This window comes from Mercenaria mercenaria, chromosome 19 (assembly GCF_021730395.1).
Source record: "Mercenaria mercenaria strain notata chromosome 19, MADL_Memer_1, whole genome shotgun sequence".
NCBI lineage: Eukaryota > Metazoa > Mollusca > Bivalvia > Venerida > Veneridae > Mercenaria > Mercenaria mercenaria.
Genome location: NC_069379.1, coordinates 15,278,246 through 15,299,238, shown reverse-complemented (window position 1 = coordinate 15,299,238; position 20,993 = coordinate 15,278,246). Strand labels below are relative to the sequence as shown.

Genomic DNA, 20,993 nt, shown 5'->3' with positions numbered 1-20,993 from the left:
CTCCAGATTTGGCTAAAAAATAATCTTTCTTTCAAATTGAAGTTTGATCATATTATGAACATTAGAATATTAATTTTTGTTTCTAACATATATGAAAAGTTCCAAATCAAGAAAAAAGGATGACCGCGTCAGGAATCGAACCCTGGACCGCCGCGACAGTAAAGACATTTTCCCGTCGTCGTAACCAATAGCGCTGAAGTAGTGAATAATGACTTCTAAATATAGATATTTATAATCGAGACAGTTTACCTGTTGTAAAAGCGTGACAAACGCTATTCAATTTTCATCGTAAAAAGTAGTAAAAAAAACAGCAAATTCTCATGTTTCCGTAACAGAAAGTTTGTTAGTAATTAAGTTTTAAAGCCTTCTTAAGAAATATAGCATTTATTTAAAGATATCTAAAAAATAATATTTTCTGTTGTTGTCAAACGATCTGGAGGCATGCTGCTTTTAAAATTCAATCGCATTTACAATGAAACTTGTATGGTCTACGGCAGTGAGACCGTATAAACTCGAAAACTTTCTTGCGATTTCATATTCCTGTCTGTTATTATTTCGGTATTCTCGGGCCGTAAAAGTAGTTCATCCAAGCAATTGTTTCTGTGACAACCGGAAAATGCCGAAATCACATACGGAGAAAAAACGTAATCGAACTTTCATTATAGGTCACTAGGTGCACATAAATATTGTTACTGATCATGCCATCTTTTGTCTATTCTGAGACATTTCAACTTAATTCCTTTCTCTTTTTACTTGCTTCCATATACTATTATTTAGTTGATTCGTGCGTCTAAAATGTTTTTTGGTTCTACTTTTTCACCATTTGATTAATTAAACCAGATTTTTTATGAAAATATACATGTTAATGTAATATTACTGCTTACTCACAATTTATCAGCTTAAAACTCGATTTCGACCATTCTAAATAAGCTACGAAGCATATATGGGCAATGTGGCCGGCCTGTCCGGCTACAGATCTCGACAGGGCAATGTGTCGAATCTGTTTACTACGGAATTCCGTTAGGGCTTTCGCCTTTCAATGTGTTCATCTGAAACGCGATAGTACGATGATGAAAACGCGAAGTCACGATACTACGATAACGAAAATGCGACAACACGATGACTATAACGCGATACTACGATATCGAAAACGCGATAATACTATCATCATCGTACTGTCGCGTTATCACCATCGTACTGTCGCTTTATTATCATCGCCTTCCGGTGTGTATGTGCATGCTCAAAATTAGAAGATTAGATGTTATGCTTTTAGAACTACAGCTCTCAAAGTTCCAACCCCGCTCCCTCGATATGGCGATATGCAGATTCGTACGGAATTCCGTTAGGGCCATCGCCTTGAATGTGTTGATCTGAAACGCGATACTCGATAGTACGATGATGGTGAAAACGCGAAATCACGAAACTACGAAAATAACGAAAACTCGACAACACGATGATGATAACGCGATACTACGATAACGAAAACGCGATAAAATGATCGTAATGCAATATACTATCGCAATTTCATCATCGAACTGTTGCGTTTACACCATCGTACTAGCGTATTATCGTGATTTTGCAATTTCATTATCGTACTATTGCGTTATTACCATCGTACTGTCGCTATATCACCATCGTACTGTCGCGTTATCACCATCGTACTGTCGCGTTATCATCATCGCACTGTTGCGTTATCACCATCGTGCTGTCGCTTTGTCATCATCGCGCTGTCGCGTTATCACCATTGTACTGTTGCGTTATCATTATCGCACCATCGCCTTCCGGTGCGCATGTACATGCTCAAAATTAGAAGATTAGAAGTTTTGCTTTAAAAACTACAGCTCTCGCTCTCGCGGTGGGACGATTTGCAGATTCGAACCGCCCTCGTGTGTGAAAATCCTGATTTTTATTGATTATCCTCCTATAGCTGAAGCTGCTGATTAGCCAAAAGCAACGTAATTAATAATTCATTTGCTAAGCCTTTTCAGCTTTCGTCAACTTAAGCGACATTTACAGAAAATGAACTTAAGGAGAGTAAGCGTGTTTGATGTTGAACATGTTCAAAATGCTATGCAGATATAATTTGACTGCATTTCTCATTCCTCTAAAATCATAAATAAAATTTTTGAGTAAAAGGGTGTTAACGCTTTCACTTTTGTTTGTGAAACGCCTTACTTTTTATTTTGACATGTGAAAATCGAAATTGAAATGGTATCTACTTTTGCAGAACATTGACAGACTTAGATGCATTAAAATAAAAATATGTGCCGTGCAAACTGCAAAAAAAGTATTCTTCAAATATTTGCGATGCTTCGATTTCAGTGCGATTATGCGTCTTACGGAATTCAACACCGATAACTTGAGCTTTACAAGACATGCTTTTACTTCAATTTTCAGTGTAGAAATAAAAGCCATCATATTTGTGAAAATATTCATCATCATCTTTGTGAAAATATTCATGTCAGACAAAATAAAACACACACAACTCTGATCATGGTATAATATTCTCTCTTGTTGGTATCAGTCTCATGGTATATAGAAAGCTCACATTGGTTGACCTTCAGAGTTTTTGCCAAACTACATAATATTATTTCGTTTTAGCTGAAAAACGTTATACAACCCATGAAAAAGCAATAGAAATCATTTTTAATTTTAACAGTGCTTAAATAACAAGATAAACAGAAACCAGAACACTGGAGGGGAAATTCTTCTATGCGCGTGGGCACTGGAAGGCGATAGTATGATGATGATTAACGCGACAGTACGATGGTGATAACGCGACAGTACGATGGTAATAACGCGACAGTACGATGGTGATAACGCGACAGTACGATGATGATAACGCGACAGTAAAATGGTAATAACGCGACAGTACAATGGTGATAACACGACTTTACGATGGTGATAACGCGAGAGTATGATGATGATAACGCAATGGTACACTAATGAAATTGCAAAATCACGACACTACGATAACGAAAACGCGATAATTAACAAATATTAATACGACAGTACGATGGTGAAAACACGACAGTTTGATGGTGAAAAAGCGATAGTATATCGCATTATCATCATCGTGCTATCGTATTATCGCGTATTCGTTATCGTAGTATCGCGTTATCATCATCGTGGTGTCGCGTTTTCGTTGTCGTAGTATCGTGATTTCGCGTTTTCATCATCGTACTATCGGGTATCGCGTTTCAGATGAACACATTCAAAGTCGATGGCCCTAACGGAATTCCGTACTTAACGAGTCAAAACGAACCAAAACTGAAAACGTGATGCTTCTGTTTGTGCAACAACACCCATTAAATTATCTTCTAATACATGCGGTTTGTATTGCTGTTTGTATGTGTTTACAAACGATTTGAATCTGACCTTTTGAGTGTATTTTAATGCTGTCGTTTTGTGTATTTTTTCTCAATATCATTATATTCAACAGGGTGTAACGTAAAACTCACCCACTAGACATTGATCGATATAAATACCTTATACTATATAAAAGAATTGATTTTGAATGGATATAAATATGTTAATGCGGCTTAGTGTTTTTATAAAAAAGAGATTAAAACTTGTAACGGCTAGGCGTGCTGCTTATGTAACACTCAACAAAACGAGAAGTGAAAATCCTCAAAAACTACCCACGCAGATCTGGATCAAGTTTTAGGTGTATCGTCCAGAACCCAGTTACGCCAGTAAAATCTAGCGCCCCCGATCAAAATAGAAATTTGAGGAAAAAAAAATGATGATGACATTGTTAGAAACTGGCTGAGTTTTGAGACTACTCAACAATAACATCCTAAGCAACAGCATGATTCAAAACATTAGACGTTTCTACATTTAAGTCTTTTTTTCCGAAATTAAAAAAAGTGCTTCCATTGTGTAAGTACATTGTCCTTTTCTTTTCATAATATGTGTAAATTATAAGACTAGAATCTAAGATAACCCTAGTACAAAAACTCTTGTTGCAACTTAGCTCCTTATACAGTCCTCGTAAAATATAAGACTAAATTAGCAACGCCATGAGAAAACCAACATAATGGTTTTGCGACCAGCATGGATCCAGACCATCCGCGCAGTCTGGTCAGGATCCATGCTGTTCGCTAACAGTTTATCTAATTAATATAGGCTTTGAAAGCGAATAGCATGGATCCTGACCATACTGCGCGGATGGTCTGGATCCATGCTGGTCGCAAAACCCTTATGTTGGTTTTCTCGTGGCACGGCTCAAAGTATTTTATGAATTAGACAAAGGATTAAATTTTCTTTATCAAAATTTGAATTCAAAAAGCGGCTTCTATCACCCATGAGAATATTAATTAGAATTTATAACTAACTTTTGGAAAAATAAAACTACCTTACTTGACGGCAGTTTTAAAGTTGGCCAAACAATGCAGACCACGTTGAACCACCTTAAAGGCGCAGCTAATGAAGTCAGCGGTAATAAAGATAATATGAGCCGCACCACGAGAAAAGCAACATGGTGCATTTGCGAACAGCATGGTACCAAACCCCGCCTGCGCATCCGCGCAGTCTGGTCAGGATCCATGCTGTTCGCTAACGGTTTCTCTAATTGTAATATACTTTGAAAGCAGACAGCATGGATCCTGACCAGACTGCGCGGATGCGCAGGCTGATCTGGATTCATGCTGGTCGCAAAAGCACTATGTGGGTTTTCTCGTGGCGCGGCTCATATTATGAAAAATGTATTCACAGATATTGAAAGTTATTGCGATCCAACTCGATCATGCGAAACGTGCATATATTAACTAACAGCGTGAAAGCTACCGAGTGACTGAATGGGTTTTTCAATTTAAATAATTTATCTTTTTTGGGGGAAAAGGGCGTAAGCCGTTCACTTTTTCGACGAAGTATCGTTCGATACTGATTTAGAGCACATATGTGGATATAGTAGAAATTACAGAAAGTAAAATATAATCTTCTAAAGTCGGACTTTTTTCTTTCAAGGACTATCTGGAAAAATGACAAGTAAGAATGTCTGTCTTATAAATTGATATGACTTTGTAATGTGTTACTCTTTCATTTTTCTTTTTTTTTTTTTAACTTTTCAAAAGCCAGATCTGATGGCATTGACGGTTCGACTGTGCCTTAATAATATAAAATGATGATGATGAGGAGGAGGAGAAGGACAACGTTATTTTTTGTTGTTGTTGTTCATGATGATGATGATGATGATGATGTTTTTTCTTTATACTTTATACTTATACCGTTAACTTGGAATTCTTAAAACGGTTCTTCTGATTAAAATCATATATTGTAGACTATTGTACAGCTACAACAGTTTTTGAGCGCACGGTTGTTTGTAGTCTTTTTATTTGTTTGTTTATCAGCGTTTCTTTTTGGTTTTTTTTTTTTTTTGGTTTTTTTTTTTATTGTTTTGTTTTTTGTTTCTTCCCTAACTTCTTCACCAATACGAAGAACTAATTCCATTTTTTAAAGTGTTAGCCAAAATGTTTTATATGAATAAAAACGCCATTTAATTTCAAATTATGATAAAATAATTATCCTACATCTTACAATATACAAAAAAAATCCAGTGATGGACATGTTCAGACTTGTACGGAAGCCTATTAGTGACATTTTGTCTTAGTTTTTATGCATTACCTCTTATGTGTGATGTATTATGCGTTACTTATTATTTATTACCTCTTAGATTATACACGTAAGGTAGAGGTGAAGCGGGAAACATGAACTGAATCCTTTAAATAATGATATGTGGAATGTAAAAAGTTTTCTTTCACAAAGCTCGACCGAATAGCTCTGTTAACTGGAATCTACATTCCGTATGGAAAACCTGATCTAATCAACTTTGTTACCAAAGTATTTGATCGGCATGATTTTGGCAAGAAAGTACTCTAAGAAGATGTCAATATATGCTGTGAAATGTGTGGTTCCCGTAGGAAGATATATTGCCAAGACTCAGAATGTCTTGTAGGACTGCTCAAACCTATAGTGTTCAAATTTCCATACATGTACAAGATGCTATATAGAGAGCTATTTACACTTGTTGAAGAAAAGTTTGACTAAATCATTTATTAACATAATGAAAATATCTTTCATTTCATCATATCATTTTTCATTGCATCTGTGAAAATAAAGATACAGTTGAATATGATATAGATATGGTTAGGTGACACTTTATGACATTTGAACCAATTCCTTTGCCTCAGGGAAGTTTTATGTAAATCTAACTTGGGTTTACGCAGAACATTGATTTGTAGCAAAAATCGCACGTACGCTTTAAGAACATTTTCATCGAAATTCTTAGCTGAAAAAGGGACAATAAACTGCCGAAGTGTATATGTTTTGTTTTTAAATGCTTGTGTAAGGTGTTGAATAGCTTTTAATACTGGTGAAGTTATAAATACGCTGAAAGAAAACTTCAGTCCTTAGTGCGGTGCGAACTGCGAATTCCTACTAAAGTCTCATTTATCAGCTCTTGCATATATAAAATGTACATAATTTTGCATTAGGTATTTCATCTTACATCTTATGTCAAAGGTATTAGGCATAAGGTATTTCATCTTATGTCAAAGGTATTAGGATTTAGGTATTTCATCTTATGTCTAAGAACTTATATACACTCTTTTGTGGCTATCGTACTTTATAAAAAAAAGTATATAGTTTGTATAAATATAGTTTTCAGTTACAGACATAAGTTAGTTCAGAGAATACTAACTGCGCAATTAACAAAAGACGAAGCACAAGATCTTTTGTCAGATCCCTATAAGTACAACTGCGCATTTGGTGTTTGCACAACCTTTAGCGTTTATCTTTGTACTATCCTTGAAGTCTCCTTTAATGGCAGAGTGAAGGAGTCGTAAGCACCGAATAGCCCTGGCAAATATCATTTCCTACGCGTAAAAAACAAACAAAAAGAAAACAGCAGAAAGTAAGAAATGGGTTTTATTTAGTCTGTTTATTGGCAGTAATGAAATATATAATCCTGCAAGACAACAAACTGAAATGAATCACTAGAAAATAAGAAATGGGTTTTATCGAGTCTGTTTATGGGCAGTAATGAAATATATAATACTGCATACGCCCTTTTGCGCCAGTTTAAGTCATTCTCTATTTAAGGAACAGTCAAACTCCGACTTCATTTTACAATAAGTATATTTTAACTAAGTCAGGGCCATGGTCTGACTTTGTAAACTCAAACCATAACACCAGCTGTACAACGTAACCTGGTTGATAACAACCCTAGGTCTGGTAACTCTAGGTTACTTTTTGAGATATACATGACACATATTCGGACAGACGTACTGACAAGAACAATTTTAGGTCTCCCATAAAAAAAGTGCAAAACAAAAACAAAAAAACAACAAGAAACGAAGCTGTCTGCTGACAGCGCACCCGACTATTCGAAGAATTGATGGAAGTATGGGTTCAAAATATTATCAGAGATTTTCTGACAAAAGATAAAACACAGATAAGACAAAGAATCTACCTGTATTTGTGGATCTGGATATATCTTGCACTGTATGGCAATGTGTGGCCATAATGGTAAGCAAGCGTTCAAAGTTTCGAAGTTATACATCAAACATTTTAGACAAAATATGAAATTGTATTGAAAACGTAGCTAATTTCTATGCCAAAAGAAAACGCCATAACTGAGCTAAAGACCTTGTCCTAGTTATGTAGTCTTGCCTACATATGTATACTATGATGGTAAACAAGTGGTCACCAGAAAACGTTGTTTAAAAATATTCCGATTTCTGTCTCCAATGGCTTCAGAAAGGGATCAAATGCCCCGTGTTTAAACTACAGACAAAGTTTGATGAAAATTCAGCAAAAGACTTAATGAAAAAAAATGTTTAAAGTTATTTCTGAGTTCGGCTCCAGAGGACCCTACAAGGGGACCATTGCGCGTTTTGAAACACATTTGGAAATGGTGGTACAGACCAGGTTTGATCAAAATCCATCATGCTGATCATAGCATAAGTAGTTTAAAGCTTTTTTTCTAGTTTTAGCTCTAGTGGTCACCAAAAGGAGCAAGTGCCACAAGCAGTAATCGTTAACGTCCGCCAATTTTGTTTCCCTATTGAAAACTAGGCAAATCTAACTTTTGATAAGTAACACACAAGATATAACACCTAAGAGGAAATACGTAACATGTAAGAGGTAACTGATAACACGTAACACATAATATGTCATACTTAAGAGGTTATGCATAAAAACTAAGACAACATGTCCCTAATAGGCTTCCGTAGACTTGGGAGTTACTTTAATCATTAGCTATAAATTATCTATATATTGTAAATGTTTACCAGCAGGCGTGCAGTTTCTTATGAGTGAAAATGATAAAGTCGGGCTTTATTTTGTAAGTGCAACATGAAAAGGGAAAAACATAGATTATATTGAATTGCTAATGTAACAACCCTTTAGCCAATCCATTCAATTTATCTGTAAATTTAAATCAATTTGAAAGCAAATTTACAGCGGTATGATTCTACATCAATACAAAATGGCATTTAATGGATGATCAAAACTGATGATGGGGCTTTCAAATTGTTGATAGAAAATAAATAAAATGGTGGGAGTTACCGTATACACTCGCTTATAAGACATACTCCCTTATAAGACGTACCTCAAAATCGGACATACAGTACAATGGGTTTTCTTTTACTTTTAATTTCCTTGTAGTGCAAGCTTATAAGAATGCTCCCTAGCCTTGAAAAATGATTCCTAATAATGCGTCTTATAAGCGAAAATATACGTTACAAATAAAAGCACACCGTTCAGTTGTAAATAATATTTCTAAAACATGACTCAATAAAACGAATAAGGAAGTCAAGCGTTGTATATTCTGCGATAAACAACGTTGAGTGAACATTTAGACGTTAATTAAATGTGACGTCAAATAGCCGCATGACGCCTGGTGCGTGGCATAATTTTTAACATCGGGTTTTAATAAGAATACCATAATATCAAATAGCAATGCCTTTACATCATGGTTTATCGTCTGATTCACAGCGGTTCAGAGTTCAGATGCGAAGGATTTGAACCACGAGCATGTTTTATTAATCAAGAACAACAAGTGCGTGTCAACTAGACTAGCTCCTAGACTATGATATATCTTTTTACAATTTTATGATTGAATGTAGTCAACTGAGCCAGTCTATATCCTATGTCCGATATCAACATCAAATGATAATTTCAACATCAGTCCTGTGTGAAAATCTCTAAAATAGACTGGCTTTTGTCTCTATGAAATTGAATTTGTCAAAAAAGGGAATACTATAGAAATATAGTTATTATCAGTCTAGTGGCTAGTCTACGTGTCAGGCCTTAGGGCCATTCATTATGACTATAATGCCATAACATTTGTGTTTGGATAGTAGGCCTAAACTTGAAATCCAAGCAAGAACATAATTGGCAATGTACAAAAATATCATAATTAATTATATAATTCTAATAAAAAACAATACAATAGGTCCTGGCTAATGCAGACGAAACACCGTGTTTCAAAGATTAAGAAAAAATAATAAAAAGAATTTATTTAAGAAGTTCAAAAAATGCAATAAGCAATAAGAGAGGTGGTATTTTGGAATACTTACTAGTTTAAATTATGACATACTTTTAGTTCAAAATCAATTTCAAAAGCTGTATCTCTGATATGTTTTTTGAGTGTTAAACATATGATAATAATTATTCGTCTACGATAATATAACCCACTTTTTCGTCTAATGATAATATAACCCACTTATTCGTCTAAAGATAATATAACCCACTTTTTCGTCTTTTGATTACATTACCCTTATTATTATAAGCACAGTTTTTATGAAAAAATACGTTAAAAATAAGGGGCATTCCTTACAAAGGCAGCCATTCAGAGCGCCAAAATTATCCTCCACCAGTACAGACACAGAGCAATCTAAAACGATGGACAGAGCAACAGATAAACCCCAATACAGAAAGAGATATCTTAGCCTTGCTCTACATAACCAGAACTCGAAATGAAATGTAACGACAGAATACATGGAAAAAAATTGCAATAACCCCTTGGCGAGCATCGAGGAATGACACATTATGCTATATATCTATAAAATGTTGTAATACTTACGTTTTCAGCTTGTCCGGAAATAGCCAGTCAGAGTCACTCTGATATTGTGCTCAGCACTTACGAAAGAACAAATGGTACAAGCGTTGTGATTGGCTGTAAAGGTTTTGGACGTCATGTGTCTGGACCAACCAATGTTGAATGTCTCGACACAGGGGCATGGTCTGCGACACCAAAACTAGAATGTGAAAGTAAGTTTATTTGTTTGCTTTTTTTTTTTTTTTTTGTTAATTAGGAATAATATTGTAGGGCTCAAGATTCAAGATATACAACTCAACAGAGATATGTAAATACTGTCATGAAAATTGTGTGCAAAGTCTACGCTCATTTTATTGTTGAAACCCTATTACAAACACGATCGCCTTGAGAATTATTCAAAATGGGATGTAATGCATATCGCTGGTGTATAAGGCACATTTTAATTCTTTATTTCTTTCATCCGGTCTTCTCTAGTTTTAGATAAATTATTTTTTGTGTCCCAATCCCCCTTTCATTGGGTGGGTGGGGACACTTTGATTTGCCCTTGTCCGACCATTTATCCGACCCTTCGTCCGTATTGTGTTGTGCATACTTCAACACGTATTTGAAGCAATGTCGTCAAGCCACACAGTGTTGTAATTTAGCATGTGAAGTACTATATTTGGTGTTTTGATTGGCATTGCACACAACCAGACCAGTGTTATGGCCCTTGACTGATTAAAAAATATGCATCCAGTGACAAGAGTGGGGGCACTAGTATCCCATGGACACATATCTAATTGTTTATTGGAATATGGTCTTTTCGGTTAGGACTCTGTTCTAATATCAACGTAAGAAAATAAAACATAACGGTATCATTTGAATTTACGATAAACCTATATAAAATCTGTAAAGTAGTGGTTTGTATAGGTTAATAAATGGGAGAGCGGTGCCTTTGAGTGATAATGGCCCTGGCAAGGTGATAATAGCCCGAGGGCCATTATCGATAATGGCCCCGGGGCTTATTATGATAATGTGATAATGCATGACGCAATGCGATAATGGGAGAATTTTCAGTACAAATTTGTTACTATTTATAGGTACTCATGTAATAATTCACAATAAGATATGAATGTGCAGAAAAAGAAATCCGTATTGTACCTTTAGTATTCTGTATTGTACCTTTTGTATTGTATCAAACAAGAAGGTAGAGGTATATGATAAATGGGTCATTATAACAGCAGCTACATCCGGCTCAAGTGGATTTTGCCAGGTCGGATCTCAATATAACCCTATCATATTTATGTTGTGTTTAAAGTTACATTGACACATATGTCATAACGCTTTTTTTAACCTTTTACGATTAAAGAGAGAACCCGAAAGGCCCATTTTTGTTCTTATTTAAAGCGCCCCCCCCCCCCCACACACACACACACACGCCCACACACACACACACGCACACACTCCCCCGGATGAGGGCCTGTTTAGCCGACAGTCAGCTGGATGACTTTCTAGCATTAAAGGTTTTACCCCTTCAAGCGAGGTTTTGATACTGGTGAGATGCAAGTGATAGGGTATCAGGGACATTATCCGCTCGATCTGTGAAATCCTTTTAAAAGACCAAATCGTGTAATCTGCAAAATACATTGACATTCTCTTTACAGTAGACACAAATACAAACAGTTTTCTCCTTACTGATTATTAATAAAATGTATCTTTCTCACCAAAATCTTTTTTTGAAAAAGCTTATACTCATATGTTCTATTTAAGACCATTTAAATATTTGACCAGTGGGTGGTCTTTAACATTTTTTATGAACTGGAAAATCAAGTTTTTAGAGGAATACATTTTGATATAATTTACATATTTCAGTCACATTTTAATACTTGTTAATCCATCACTGATCAGTTTAAAAAGTATCAAAGGCCGAAATTATCCCGTAGAAATGAGTAATAAAAGTTTCGCAAAACGATTCAGAATGTCATTTTAGTTTATACGATGATATATTATGAATATCCTTTTCAGATATTTGAACTGCATGAGTAAGAGAGACTGTAGGACTTAGCTTAATTTGTATTTCAAATTTACGTTATTCTTCCTCATACATTTCATATTCTTTTATTCTAACGTCCTGAAAGCTACTCGCTCACGAATTTTGCTACAGTATAAATAGTATGTACGAACTTAATGTTTATGGCTCTGATCTGAATTTGTTCCTGTTCATACACTTATTTTCAACTGTTATACTATGTGTATTGTGAATTGAAACTGCCTTAACGAATTCAAACGAAATTCCAAAGTATCAGTACAACAATATGTCACTCTGGTGTGACTAGCATTATTTGATTCATTTTTACATACAAAATAAAATCATTGTCTTCTGCCATTTAACGATTTATTTTGGGAACAGAGGGTTAGTGCTTGTAGATTGTATGATACTTATGGTGACCTAGATTTGAAACTGCTGATTGTTATGCGACAAAATATGCTCACTTATTATCCGAATTTGCATATCTGAATGTTTACTAGTCATCGCCTTCCAAAGTTGGTTTTGGCGAAAAGGAACACATCATTGTTAGTGTGGGTCTAAAAAGTGTAAATCAATTCACCCTTACATGGATAGGATGGTACTGAATTTTAAATGGAAAACAGTTGCTCACATATTATCCGATTTTTAGGCTAAGCCTACGTATATTTATTGCCTTCCACAGTTGGCATTTCCGGAACGGAAAACACCATTCTTGGTACAGATTAAGGAACTGTGTCTTTTTTGCTAATCAACCATATCTGCATTTCATGTAAAGATAGATGTTTACTTATTAGCTTCCAAAATTGCTATATCCGAAAATTTATTGTATTTATTTCCTTCCACAGTTGGTCTCGACGAAAAAGAAAAGCTCATTCTTGCTGCTGGAGTAGTAAGTGCTGCTCTCGTGCTTATCACACTGGCTGCGATATGCTGTTATTGCTGTTGCTGCAGACGCAGACGACGCTATAGACGTCAGTAAGTATCATTCTATACGTAGAGTGTGACGTCACTACTTCCCGTCAGTGCGACAGCGTAAAAGCGCTACCGTAGTGTACATTATGCAGTAATTATTGCTTGCATATTGATATAACGAAACGATTCTTTAACATCGATTCTAAAACGACCCGATTCATTTTCCTTTTAAACAAAGAAGGCTGAAACTGTGTATTACTATACAACAATACATTTTTCTGACGTTACAATTCTAACGTCATGGCGTTAAATCGGCATAGCGGCGGGCTACAGGCAAATATTTACTGAATGCCGTCAAGTATTTACGTTAGAATCCTTGGTAACGTGTTAGAATCGAAATAATACATAATACATTTCATTTAGTGGTATGCTCTTGAATAAATCGCTGTTTGTCCTTTTGGAATAAAATAGCACGCGTTTCAAATGACTGATTGTCTTACGCACGGGTAGAATGGAACTAAATTGTGAATTATATTTTGCTGCTTTGATTAGTCATAATCCCGTGGCTGCGAGGGGGGGGGGGGCGGGGGTAGGGGCTAGTACAAGTAGGCATACGCATGTTCCTGAATGTGTAGAATATTGTTTCACTTTTAGCACACGTTCAGAAAAGTTTGGACCGAAAACACAGTTATATTAAGATGCGCATTAAGTTTCTCTTTGTTGTGTTTAGGGTTTGACCTGTTTAAAAAAAATAGTGGTCACTTTCAAGTGGAACGCCTTCACACAAATTTAGATGTGACCAGTTTATTTCATACGCAAACGAACTAGATCTATACTATCATATTACCTTAAAAACGATATTGATATACATGTACATTACTTTGAAGTTATTTTTAAAGAATACTCTCCCAGAGATGTGGTGAATTTTTTAGCAAGTTCATCTATAATTTGATAGAATAAGAAAAAAAAATGATTAAGTGAGTGAAAATAATAATTGACAATTAGAAATTATCACAAGAAGAATATTGAATTTTTTTTTCCATTATTAAAAAGCGTTGCAACTGCACAACATAGATTTTGTAATTTATTTGGAGATTAATTGCAAACTCACATGTCAATAAGTTTGTACGACTGGCCATTTGTGCGATTGATCACTTGCACAGTACTCACATTTTATTGATATTTTAGAGATACTTTTCCGCATAAAATTTGTGAATATTACAATTAAGGTTACTGTAAAATCATTTAATTTCGTGGGCATGAAATTTCGTGGTTTTGGTCAAAACGGCAATTTCGTGGGGATATGAATTCCTGGATTTCAACTTTTGAACATCAAATGAATGGGAATTTTACTTGTTCGTTGGGATTAAATTTCGTTGATTGACTCAACCACGAAATCCACGAAAATTAATCCCCCACGAATATTAATGATTTCACAGTAATCTAAATCATGTTTTTGTCGGTAGCTACAAAGGCTGGAGAGACCGGGGTGATAATTGGAAGGATGGATGGTCGGGCTGGACCAGCAGATGGTTCAGTGGTTCTTCCGGTGACAATCACATGAAGAGAGGCAATCATTTCTATGGTAACATAAAAAATCTTTTGTTATAAATATCTGAAATGTTATATCGGCGAGATTTAACGCGGGGTAAGCAATGTCACAAATAGTTTTTAACGATAGTCGGGATGCAGTGAGCATTTATAGTCTTGGAAACGAAAAGTTAAAGAAAAAGGCAATGTTGTTCTTCTGTTAATTCCAGCTGCAAGACGTTCTTTTTATATAATTGAAAGCATTTTAAAAATCAGCTCAATAACGAGAAAGTTATGAGCATTTAAATATTTGAACAAAATGGCGGCCATTTTGTTTCCATGACAACAAAAAAACATAACTGTTTTACGTTTTCCTGTAAAATAGTTTCCTACTTTTTTCAGCTATAATGAAAGAAATTATTCCCTTTTTTACATCTTAATCTCAAGAAACATGAAATTAAAGGGCCATTTTCTTAATAGATAATTCAGCAATATGTAAATGACGTCATAAACACACTAAATGGCTGCCTCCTTGATCAGCCAATTTATAAAATTTCAAACTGCCATATCTTCTACAATAGTGGTCAGATTTTAATTTTCTTTCAGTGTTATGAAAGGCGTGGGGACGACTGGCGTGTGAAATAAACATATTGTCAGGCATTCCTTGCCCTTTTGCATAGAATGACTTATTCCCTATTTTTTGTCCAAATTTGACATTAACTGTCAATTGACTTCAATGAAAAACAAGGGTGGTGGTTGTAAAAAGGGTAGGTGAAAGCACAAATGAGCCGCGCCATGAGAAAACCAACATAGTGGCATTGCGACCAGCATGGATCCTGACCAGCATGCGCATCCGCGCATTCTGGTCAGGATCCATGCTGTTCGCTTTCAAAGCCAATTTCAATTAGAGAAACCGTTAGCGGATGCGCATTCTGGTCAGGATCCATGCTGTTCGCTAACGGTTTCTGTAATTGAAATAGGCTTTGAAAGCGAACAGCATGGATCCTGACCAGAATGCGCGGATGCGCATGCTGGTCTGGATCCATGCTGGTCGCAAAGCCACTATGTTGGTTTTCTCATGGCGCGGCTCAAATTTTCAATTTCTAAAGCTATATCATCGTCTAGTTGAAAGATTTAAACACCTTTTGCAGCCCACGCAAAATCGAAATCTTAAACCGTTTAAAAGATATAGCAAATGAATAGGATGTATCCTCTTTAATTATTGCGTTAATATCGATTATTTGAAAAATTTAAAGTTGGTTATTTTTAAAAATGCATGTTTTTTGGATGTAGATCACAATGTAAACATCTTCAAAACATATAAATAAACGCGTATGAAATATTACACATCAAAAATAATTACCATTTAAGGAAATACCTTTGAAGTTTGCCGTAAACAACAGCTGAAATCCATAATGCTACAAGCATGACTAACTATAAAATACAAATAATATGTATATATTTATGAATATCTGATATGAAAAATGTCTTCACAATCTCTTTAATTACTATCACTCACTTACAAATTAAACTACAATCTCAGTTTTAACAAAGAAACATTGACAAACATCTGAAAACATATCCCTTTTTAATCAAATAAAAAATGTGGAAAACCACAGGTCGCCCAGCTCTGTAAATTCTAGTTCTATTTTCAAACTTTCACAATGAAGTTTCCGAAAAAAACAATATCAGGCCATGCGAAACTATCAACATTAGTAGTTGAAAATGTAGTTGTAAAACTTTGAACATACAGTGGCGTCGTGTTGATTTCTGCACATGCTCATCAAGGGAGATAACCGCATATTTTCACTCATGCTCTTCGTTCATGAAATTGCAATTGTCTCCCTTTTGCAGAGACGAGTAAATGCCGTATTGTGTGCATAACTGCACATGTTAGTACATAAAACGAAACAGCTTGATTGTCTAACCTTGTTTCTAATTTTTATTTCAGATTATAATTCTAGCCCTTCAAAAAGTTTCGTGCACGAATATGGTTACTCTAGCGACAACAGAGATGGTAAGGAGAACTTTTCGAAGAAGTCGAAATTCTTCGGACGTTCTAGAAGGTTTTCGGATGGGGATAAATATTCGGTTGATAGACAAGATTTTTCGAAAAGGACAAATTTCCTAAGGGAATCTGGAAAATATTCAGACATGGATAAATACTCAAATGATCGGAATGACTTTTACAAAAAGTCAAATTTCCTGCAGCAATCTGGGAAATATTCCGATATGGACAAGAGATCGGCTGATCAGCAAGACTTTTCCAAAAGGTCAAATTTTCTACGACAATCTGGGTGGCATTCTGGAATGGATAGGTACTCAGGTGACCGTTTGGATAAGAGACGTAAGGGGTGGAGGGGATGGACTGACACTTTAAGGGAGAACTGGATTGATTGGCGACACCGAGCTTTTGGGGACTCCCTTGCAGACGGCTCAGTTAGAAGGCGCGATAATCGTTATGGTAAGAGGAATTCAGACCAGTTTAAATTCTTTTAAAGTTTTTAAAACTATACCGAAAATTCTTTTAAAGTTTGTCACCTTTAAGTATAGCTGTACTATACCGGTATTATCAGAATGGTTTTCACGAAGTACATGTGGCAGGAAAAAGTAGGTCACTAAATTGTGACGGGTCTTAAACTATCTCAACAGCAGTCTTCATGTGGCTATTGTAAAACATTTCCACGTAATTTCACTTGTGTTGTTAAATTGTCTGGTCATATCGGGTCCTGGAATCTACTGCATGTTTATAAATAGTAGTTCCATTGATTCTTAAGCCGGTGCTAGGGAGCGGTGCTAGGGGGCGTGAAAGGTGTTGCACGTTTTATTACCTCTCATGAACCGAGTCTGCTGTCATTTTGCTTAAAGACCCACCACAACCTAGTGGCTTACTTTTTACTCCCGTAGGAATTTCGTGAAAATCGTTCTGATAATGCCAGTAAAGTACATCTGTACTACAAGACAATTTAGGCCCTCTATGAATAAATGAGCCGTGCCATGAGAAAACCAACATAGTGGGGTTGCGACCAGCATGGATCCAGACCAGCCTGCGCATCCTCGCAGTCTGGTCAGGCTCCATGCTGTTCGCTAACAGTTTCTCCAATTCCAGTAGGCTATAAAAGCGAACAGCATGGAGCCTGACCAGACTGCGCGGATGCGCAGGCTGGTCTGGATCCATGCTGGTCGCAAACCCACTATGTTGGTTTTCTCATGGCACGGCTCAAATGTGTTTTTCCATAAAATCTTTAAAAAAACTTATTTTGTAAACTTTTATATCTCTTTTTTCAGGATAGTTTTAAAAATACAGATAAATAACCCTCTTACACTGGAGAACAGGATGAGGTCTAAACCCATCTTAAAAAATAATGCTACATTCATTTAAGAAAATGTTTGGCCATTAAACTCATTGCCTTGGTCTAATATATGTCACTGTCAGTTTGTAACTAAATACTTGCATTTCTCATTCTGTTCGTATACATCATGTATAGTTATCATCATGGAAATACAAAAGAATACAGCTATTCTGTAGAGCATCTTTAACTGTATTCTGTGCTTCCACACAATCTCCTTATAGATTTTATCAAACTTTTGGTCATGTTCATGAAACTGTCAACAGTCTTGAATGTGTTTTTATATTATACGTATAATTTTTGTTACTATGGTTGGGAACATCGTAATGGCTCAAGCAGTATTACACTCCGTTCATATAAACATTGCTTTTTACGAAAACAATAATTTTACAGATGGTTAATTCTTTATTCTAGATGGCTCATATCCTGGAAGGGGTTTCAGACAAGGATATAGTCGATATTCCGATGGGGATAGACAATCGGTTGATCGACGGGAAATAATGCGGTCAAGACGATACTCGAATGACTATGTGCCACCTCCTGGCGACTTCCGGCGCGGTCGCAGATATTCTGACCCGTCTGTCTTAACACACAGAAATCGATATGCTAAGCGAGAGGTTTCATATGATTCCATGCCGGAGGAAGTAAGTTATCACCGCACGCGTAGATACTCCGATCCAATGGTGTATAGATCTGAACAGTATCCTCAAAGACAAAATGCTTCGTACGAATCCAGGATTGTCACGAGTGGTGACTCATATAGACCGTCTTACAATATAATCAGGGTAGATGACTCTGCGCAAAAAATAAGCGGGAGAGAACCAACAACGTCGGAGTATGTAACAACGTCGGAATATGTTGACAAACCTGTTGTCTACGCCGGTACAGACGTGTACCGGCATATAGAAGGACATTCTACGATACTGGAACCGATATATTACTCCGATCCGAATTATTATCACATCGGGTCGCGGCAAAGTGGAGCGCTATTAAACGGACAGGCGCAGTATAGCGGCGGAGCACTATTAAATGGACAGGCGCGGTATAGCGGCGGGGCGCTTTATAGCGGACAGTCGTTAAAGCACGTTTCTGGGCATGGGAATTATGATGGGCTGTTACGCCTTCCACCTATTTCACTGGATAAACTTTCAAAAGTCGTAGACATTGACTTAAACAAATTTAACCAATCCTACGGCACCCAGATAGCCTCTTCGCCAAGGATTTTAGAGTTAAATGGGGACAGACACGTGACTACTCAGCGCATAGGTACAGATATTGGGCGGATAAATACCGGTCATTATGAAGTTCTGTCTGCAAATCCATCATCAGGGTACATTGTTGAACGACAGGAATTTCCGATCGAGAGCAGGTACGCAAATTTGCAGTTTATTCTAAATAAATATGAACATAACATCGAAAGAACAGGAGAGGTGAATTCATGTTTATGTTTCTATATGATACAGCTGCGAAATACAGACATTTGAGCCGCGCCATGAGAAAACCAACATAGTGCGTTATCGACCAGCATGGATCCAGACCAGCCTGCGCTTCCGCGCAGTCTAGTCAGGATCCATGCTGTTCGCTTTCAAAGCCTATTGCAGTTAGAAAAACCGTTAGCAAACAACATGGATCCTGACCAGACTGCGCGGATGCAAAGGGTGGTCTGGATCCATGCTGGTCGCAAAAGCATTATGCTGGTTTTCTCATGGTGCGGCTCATTTTAATAATCAATATTGTTTAAAGAATAACTATATTTTGAGATTTCAAGGTAACTGTTCGTTTTGAATTCTCTATTTTCAGTACGAAGAAAGGCGGACATTACACGTTGTACCAGGGTAAAGGAAAAACTACCGAAATATTTAATAATGATACCGACCCAAAGACATTCTTTTAAATATGAAAAAAGAACAGCATGTGATAAAATGGTTGAAAAAAATTATATGTATATGACAAAATATTTAAAATTTATACGTGTATATAATAAATAATTTAAAATGTATAAGTAATGTATAATAAAATATTAATGTTTTATTTACATATGACTCATAGTCGCATGTATCATAAAATCATATAAATCTGTATCAAATGACCATGTGTATGTTTAAATGTTATTTTGTATACTGTCAATGTAATTGACAGAAAAATATTCCGTATTGTACCTTTTGTATTGTTTGTTGCCGGAATACTTTCATTTAATATGCCTTTTACAGTTCTATAAATACCGCACACAAAAAGTTCAATGACTTCTATTTTAACATCGACAACCATCGGTTACAAAACAAGAAACATAAAGGTGGTGGTATATAATAAAAGGATAATTTCAATAGTAGGTAGATCTGGAATTTTGTATTTGGCTCTCGTTGATTTTGCAAGGACGGATCACACTCCGCGCGTGCGAAGTCTGGTGAGAATGTATCTTGCAAAATCCACTCGAGCAGAATACAGCATCCCAACATTGCATAATTTCATCAAAAATAGAACCATGCCATTATATGCATTGAGTATTTTCAACTACAGCTTATTTTAAGTCATAACAATACACTAAAATGTCTAGAATTTACAAAGTAGATAAAAACGTTGTAGAATGAAAATAATAACGAAAACAATATGAGTCGCACCATGAGAAAACCAAAGTAGTGCATTTGCGACCAGCATGAATCCAGAATCCAGAAGCTTTCTTATTTACAAAGCTTGCAACAATTAAGCACCTTCATATATCTCTGAAATTTTAACCTTTTCCAGCAATGAAACATACAATCTAAGATCTACAAACATGATCAACAATTCGGTAAAATTTGCCGCCATATCGGTAAAATTATCCCCCTTGAAATCACCTGGCTGGGCGATATCGATTTTTATCTGGTTGATATTTCCAATAGAAACAAAGAAGGGAAAAAAAGTTTGAACAAATATTGTTTTAATTAGAATGAACACACAATATTTATTATCCTATTGAGGTGTTCGTCATTCTTTTCTCTTTACAAAGATATAAAAATTATATATCTAAAAAGAAGAATTAATGCTTCCCTTAGCGATTAAAAGTACCACTATCAGTCTCAGTTTACGGCATATAGTTACTGAATAAAATAAGCAAAAACCCGTGATACGTATCTTATTCTTTCCCCTGTAG

At 35.9% G+C, this 20,993-nt stretch overlaps 1 protein-coding gene across 1 annotated transcript; it reads left to right on the top strand.

Annotated features, from left to right (window-relative positions):
* The first annotated feature begins 4,837 nt into the window (after positions 1–4,837).
* LOC123542919 (uncharacterized) lies at positions 4,838–19,897 on the top strand. The gene is made up of 7 exons (XM_053531145.1): positions 4,838–4,989; positions 10,096–10,275; positions 12,917–13,046; positions 14,450–14,568; positions 16,465–16,977; positions 18,278–19,232; positions 19,664–19,897. The coding sequence occupies exons 1-7, from the start codon at positions 4,983–4,985 to the stop codon at positions 19,755–19,757; spliced, it is 1,998 nt and encodes a 665-aa protein (XP_053387120.1). The 5' UTR covers positions 4,838–4,982; the 3' UTR covers positions 19,758–19,897.
* Positions 19,898–20,993: the final 1,096 nt, after the last annotated feature.